The sequence below is a fragment of the Triticum aestivum genome, chromosome 4B, assembly GCF_018294505.1.
Source record: "Triticum aestivum cultivar Chinese Spring chromosome 4B, IWGSC CS RefSeq v2.1, whole genome shotgun sequence".
NCBI lineage: Eukaryota > Viridiplantae > Streptophyta > Magnoliopsida > Poales > Poaceae > Triticum > Triticum aestivum.
Window position 1 is genome coordinate 623431989 of NC_057804.1, and position 6737 is coordinate 623438725.

At 41.7% G+C, this 6737-nt stretch overlaps 1 protein-coding gene across 1 annotated transcript; it reads left to right on the plus strand.

Annotated features, from left to right (window-relative positions):
• Positions 1–233: 233 nt before the first annotated feature.
• On the plus strand, positions 234–5939 carry LOC123089453 (uncharacterized). The gene is made up of 6 exons (XM_044511131.1): positions 234–357; positions 3603–3707; positions 4317–4496; positions 4956–5009; positions 5105–5257; positions 5466–5939. Exons 1-6 carry the CDS (start codon positions 259–261, stop codon positions 5823–5825), a joined length of 951 nt encoding a protein of 316 aa, XP_044367066.1. The 5' UTR covers positions 234–258; the 3' UTR covers positions 5826–5939.
• Positions 5940–6737: the final 798 nt, after the last annotated feature.

The following is a 6737-nucleotide window of genomic DNA, read 5'->3' on the forward strand; positions in this document are numbered from 1 at the left end:
TTCGCCCCATCGTCAATTAATTCATTATGATACGCTTGGCATTATAGAAACAATCTACACAAATATCATTGAAATTACTAAACAATCTAGAAAGAGATTTACACATTTATTAAAATAAATATTGCACTTTAATTGGCATTACAGAAACAATCTACACAAATATCATATTATTTAATTGAAATTAAAGAAAGCTATATGACAAGTCTATAAATAGTTCTCAATGCACATAGTGATCTTCATCTTTTCACACACATCAAAATGTTTAGACATACTCTGCTTCTAGGAGCAATTGCTCTATGTTTACTTTGTCATGCACTTCATACTGAAGGTGTTCGATTACGTTCTACTATCCAAGAGGTAATCATGTCATGTGTTGTATTACTGTATTGTAGGGTTATCATGTGCTGTAAGGAGGGACCAGCATTTCTTCATTTTCATAGATCATGTTATTATATTGTTGGATTGTATAAAACTCAAGGAGACGGTTTTGGGGTTATTATTTTCTTTGAGCTAGGGAGTGGTGCGAGATTGATCTATAAAGAATTCAGATCCTAAGGGCTAGTAATCATACATCAAGATTTTGCTTGGCTCCCATTTAAACCAACGCAAGGTGTTTGTGTGGATACTACTTTCTTTTTGAAACTGTGGATACTACTAATTAATTAGATGCGGGATTTCGAAAATGGAACTCAGTGGACTGAGATCTAACCAAGTCTCAGTCGACCTCGTAGCATTTTGTCACATAATTTGCAACATTTCTTCCTACCGTTTGCAGCATCGGTCTTGTTGGTTGTAGCATGTCAGCCCTTGTCATTTGTAGCATGTCATCTCACTGGTCGTAATATCCTCCATTGACGGTTGTAGCATTTTAGTCAGAACAATGGTAGCATGTGTTGTCGTTGATTGCAGTATTGTTGCAACATTTTTCGTCGCCGATTGTAGCTAGCCTTGCCGCTCGTAGCAAAACAACTATGCTAACGTCACTCGACTGCTCAGACGGCTGACTTCTAGACACACCTTTCAAAAAATGAGTTTTTGGAGGAATTTTAGGAAAACTTGGTTTTGGTTAGTCTTTGTGTTAAATAACTGTACCTAATTCCTTGTCTTGGTACGGAAAATAGGAAGGCGATGATGCAATTCCTTGGTTGGGCCGCACTGAAAAATCATATTTCCGTTGCTAAAAAAAAAAATCACCTTTTCATGGTCGCTGCTCAATATTCTTGGCTCGTCCCAAACTGTTCTCTTGTATTGATCCATCCCTTCTAGCACTTCCTGTCGATCTCCCACCTCGAGTTTCCATGCGTGAGCCAGCTCGTGGGCTTCGTTGGCGCATCTCGTGAACGAGGTCTTAAAATGGAGGTGGCCTAACGAGTAGTAGCAGCCTAGCAGCCGAAATGGATCGAGTCCTTCACAAGCGATGGTGCCCACTGCCCACACGTCTTTGTCAAGCTCCTCCGTCATCGAAGATGCCTACGGTGATGGTGGCCTTGTCGCCGACGCCTGCCGGTGCAGTTGCACGGTCAGCACGTCCATGCGTTCTTGTCGCTTCCAGCGGAGGTGGCCAAGGCGATGACATCGGATCCGTTCGTGCTCGTGTCACTGCCACCGAGCGCCTAGTGCTCCTGTTGGCGTTGCCGACCTCCCGTCGTTGCCGGCGAGCTCACCAAGACGGGGATGTCGGCTTCATTAGTCTCCTGTAATCTAGGCTATGGGAAACTGGTTTCTGTAAATCTCGGCTTTAGTTATCCATGATTGAGGTAGATAATCCTAACATATTTTAGGTTGTTACACCAAAAATCATGTTTAAGGGGAACCGACCCTCTAATCTTGGTAGTAGATTCGATATTAGGGAAACCACTTTTTTTTTTAGAATCATTAGGGCAACACTTTATTGTCCTGGAGGTGGCAATTGTAGAGCCCATGCGCTAGTTTTGGATCTTGGCCCATTCTCATCAAATCAAGTTGTAAAGCACCAATAATTATACTACCAGAGCTTCTTATTGCCATCGTATTTTGCATTTTGCTCTGGCCGTTATCATTACCAAGCCTTCTTGTAAGTGACAGGCTAGTTAGAATGCATTAATACGCTTGTGGGTCAAGCTTGTTGGTCTTCGCGTGGGCAAGGTGGACTTTCACCATTTTTGGTCTTCACTACTCCTATACATTTATGTTTCATCTTGACCCAATGCTTCCCAAACTATACAACATGGTGGTTCATAATAGCCATAACACAAAGATGGATATTGAGTTAAAAGCATGGAACGTTAATGGAAGTAACCACAACAAATCACATGTCTATTTGGGAAGACCAAGCTTGGGAGGTGTGTGGAATTTTTTATTTTCGAAGACCCATCAATTGTTTACACGCCTTTTATGATTGCTGAATTCCACCAAAATATGGTATTGAAATAATAAATGCATTATCTTACAGTGTGCCCTTAAAGGGCTTTTGGTGGCAATCGTATAGCCCTGTTTGGATACTCTAACTCAGTTAGAGGTTAGAGTTAGATTCTAACCCTGAACCAACCCTGGACTAACTCTAACCAAAGAGCTATTTGGAGGCAGGGTTAGATTGACAATAAATGCTATTTCTCAACCATTTGGCTACTTTGAACCCTATTACCTGCCGGATTTGGCGGATCGAGCCCTGGCCGAGGCAGACGGGGACGTGCCCGGCAAGGAGCCGCGCTGGCCTCTTGCGTAGCCTGCCGACTGAATTCGCCGTCCTTGCGCAATGAGTCGCGCTGGCCGAGGCCGACGGTGACGGGCCGCGCAAGGAGTCGCGACTACTTACCGGCGGGCGGACGGGCCGCAGGGAGACGAGGGGGTTGGAACGGGAGGATAGGGCGGGGATGCTTACCGGCGGCGGATGGGAGCGCCGATACGGCGAGGCGCCTTCACGGGCGGTGCGAGAGGGAGGGAGGGAGAGGACAAGAAGCTTTGAGGAAGTGGGGAGGGATCTGCTGCGGGGAGAGTGAGAGAAAATGTGTTTTTTTAGTGGTCCCGAGAAGAACTAACCCAAACAAGCACCTCTTGGGTGGGTTAGATTTTTCGTGTGGTTAGATGCATCTAACCCAAACTAACCCTCCTGTTTGGATACTTTTGGGTTAGTTGAGTCCAATCTAACCCAAACTAACTCTAACTCATGTATCCAAACAGCCAAAAGTATCCAGACAGGAGGGTTAGTTTGGGTTAGATGCATCTAACCACCCGAAAAATCTAACCCACCCAAGAGGTGCTTATTTGGGTTAGTTCTTCTTGGGACCACTAAAAAACACATTTTTCTCGCTCTCCCCGCAGCAGATCCCTCCCCACTTACATGAAGCTTCTCGTCCTCTCCCTCCCTCCCTCTCGCACCGCCCGTGAAGGCGCCTCGCCGTATCGGTGCTCCATCTAACCTTGTCATCCAAACACCTCTTTGGCTAGAGTTAGTTCAGGGTTAAAATCTAACTCTAACCTTTAACTGAGTTAGAGTATCCAAACAGTTGTTAAATATTTTCTTTGTACAAAATTAACATTGATTTTCCTCAGGTCCTTGATTCTACATTGGTTGCTTAATTAGTATGATTTATTTCCTTCTTAACATGTACTTATCATTTTAGTTGAAGGAGGATGGCCAAACCAAAAGAATTCTTACAAGTTTGAAGTCAAACTCCATTGAAATGATAGCTTTTGGAGAAGATTCAAGTTCATGGGGTCAACCATATGTGAGCTACACTTTCTGATCTTCACTTAATTATTTTACTTATGTGTTGTACCTACTGTTAACCAGTATTTGAAGTGCAATGACAACAATAGTACTTTAAATCTACACGAAGTATCATGGTGTCTGTTTTCAGTGTGTGTGTGTGTGTGTGTGTGTGTGTGTGTGTGTGTGTGTGTGTGTGTTCCCATATTGTATTGCTGAAAAGTCTATAGTTATAACTTCCCCCTCTTTTAGAAGATATCATGAAACTTGCCAAGCGGTAAAAGAAATCTGAGAAAAGATAAAGCATGCAAGGTTTTAACTCGAAGAAACTATTCAGAACCAAACAAGTATTATATTGCTTCTGTCACTTCTATTTGTGTATATGCACTCACACATTTCAATGTAAGGACGGTTAAAAAAACATTTCAATGCAAGACCAAACAATATGTAATTGAAGAATTGTTTCTCTAATAAGTCCATGTTCCTTCATAACAAATAGTTCCCACGAGTTTTGGAACTGCTCCAGATTTAAGCATTCTTTATTTGTACAATGTTACAATTGCATGTTTTGCTCATCTTTTTGTCAAGCTTTCACGTGTTGTTTATTTTGGGTGCTTTCACTGTACAGTATGCGGTGCACCAAACAACTTCTGGAGGTCCTGGCGACAATTACTACGGCTTACATGTCACCACGGATGTGTATAGCCACAATCTAAAACCCGGCCAACAGACTTCGACTGCAATTTGGGTTAATCATGTTGGAAATGGTGTTAAATCAAGCTTAAATACAATTAGTATTGGCTGGCATGTATGTATGGCTTTTCCCTTTTAATTTGGACATAACTTTTTCAATTTCTGTTGAAACTAGTCAATTTCTGCACGCATGATAATACAATAACCATGTGACACAACGGCTCCATGCCAAGTTGGGAAGCTTAAAAGAACTTCATTAAACCTGATTAAAATGTTCATCCATATATATATATATATATATAATTTTGAAGATGATTTATGGGCTAAGTTTACACCCCTTATTAAGCGAGGAGTGATGTAAATGTTTTCCAACATTTTGTGTTATACATCACAAGGAAAAAAACAAAGGACCATTTGTGGACCATCAAGGAACTATTTGCAAAGCTAAATATGCAAAAGTGGAAAAAATCAATACCACTTCATTTTTGAGGATTGTGTTGTCTCATCTTTCCCGTTCTCAACATTTGTGCCTCGAGGCATTGCATTTCTCTGACTTGCACCCTTGGTTTTACAGATCTATCCAGAGCACTATGGTGACTCACATCCACACTTGTATACTGACTGGACGGTGATGTGTTTATGATTTGCTAAAATATATATCTTACTCTGAGGGGAAACATATAGATAAGGTTCCTGACATGTGAGTGGACATATATGCAACAGAGAGATGGATATGCTCAAACTGGATGCTTAAACATGGACTGCCCTGGCTTCATAAGGGCGAATGGTGCTGTTATAGCCCCTGGCGATGTTATACATCCAGTTTCTGGTGTCCCTGGTGGACGTGTACAGAATATCACACTCAGACTGCTTAAGGTAGGAGTTGCATCTTTCTTGAAATATTTTACCATTATGTTATGCTCATGACAATGCTTTACTCCTTAAGTCATACTACAATGGCTCAAAATGGTGTATCCATTTCGTATAATTTGCAAATATCTTAGTCCTCGAATATAGTCAGGTTTCTAGTCCTTAAATATAAGTACCTAAATTATTTACCTAACCAAATCCTAATTAATGGTAGGACAAAACAAGCGGAGATTGGTGGGTATACTACGGCTTGAACGGCATCCCCACGGGGGTGGGATACTTCCCAAGGTCGTTGTTCACCTATTTAGCAGAAAAGGCAAACCATGTGGCTTTCGGTGCCTTCGTGGATGCTGAGAAGGCGCTTCCAACTCCTCCAATGGGTAGTGGTGTCCTCCCAAATGGTGGCAAGGGTCATGCGGCATCTTTCACCAACCTTCAACTCATTGATAAGGATGGGAACAACAGCCCCATAAAAGCAAACCTACCCGAGTTAATTACCAAGGCCAAATGCCATTCTATTACACATATTGACCACAGCCAATGCCTTTATGGTGGGCCAGGAGGTTGCGTGTGATAAGATGTAATATTATTTGTTTGAGCTTAGTCTCTTTCAAACTCTTTGTTACTTAATAAATCATATGGGTGACATAAATTATGAAGAGAATAAATGTCCACTACTTTTACATCATGTTAATGGGGTCGATGGAGCCATTCTGTGTCTCCACTAGCGGGCAAAGGTGCGGCGGCACGCGGCGCCCATCGAGAAGCCCATGTGTGTTTTTGTCGTCAAGTGAAGGGAAAGGGAGTTGGTGTTTTCTATGTCTGGATTTTGCAATCTTGGTGTATAGCTAGGTGATAGCTTTGCCTTTTGGGTTTAGTTAAACGGGGACGTTTATTTGTTAGACATTTGTATAATGGTTTTGCTGCGTTGTTGAATGCATAGGGCTGTGTTAGATTGCAAATGTAGAAAGAAAACCGGGAAGTCCAACACATGACTGGGATTTAATTCGAATGTGGCCATATATATTTTCGTTAGACTGCCACTTTGGACCTCTTTTTTTCAGTGCAAGAATAAAGTTCCGTTTTTTTTAACTGGACCTATAGAGTGAGAAAAGGGAAAGAAAAGAGTAACGGTTAGCAAAATTGTGGAGCACGTCGAACGATAATTTCACATTCACGCTTTGCACTAATCAAATTAGCTGAAATGGCAAAAGAAAAACTAAGAAGCCCAAGGTATAGTTGGGCCAAAATTCGGACATCGGGTTATATGTCTTGGCTCAGCCAAATATCATAGAAATGGGAAAAAATGTTTTCTTTCGATCTTTTAATTAAGATAACAGTGAAAAAGAAAAAGAAATCTATTGCGTTCGAAATGTTTTTGTTAGACCAGAGAGGCAAAAGGATGCAAATAAAGTGATGTCTAACAGAGTAGTGATAGTAAAACTGTGAGTTAGGTTGGACAACTATCCCACGCATACGTTCCAGA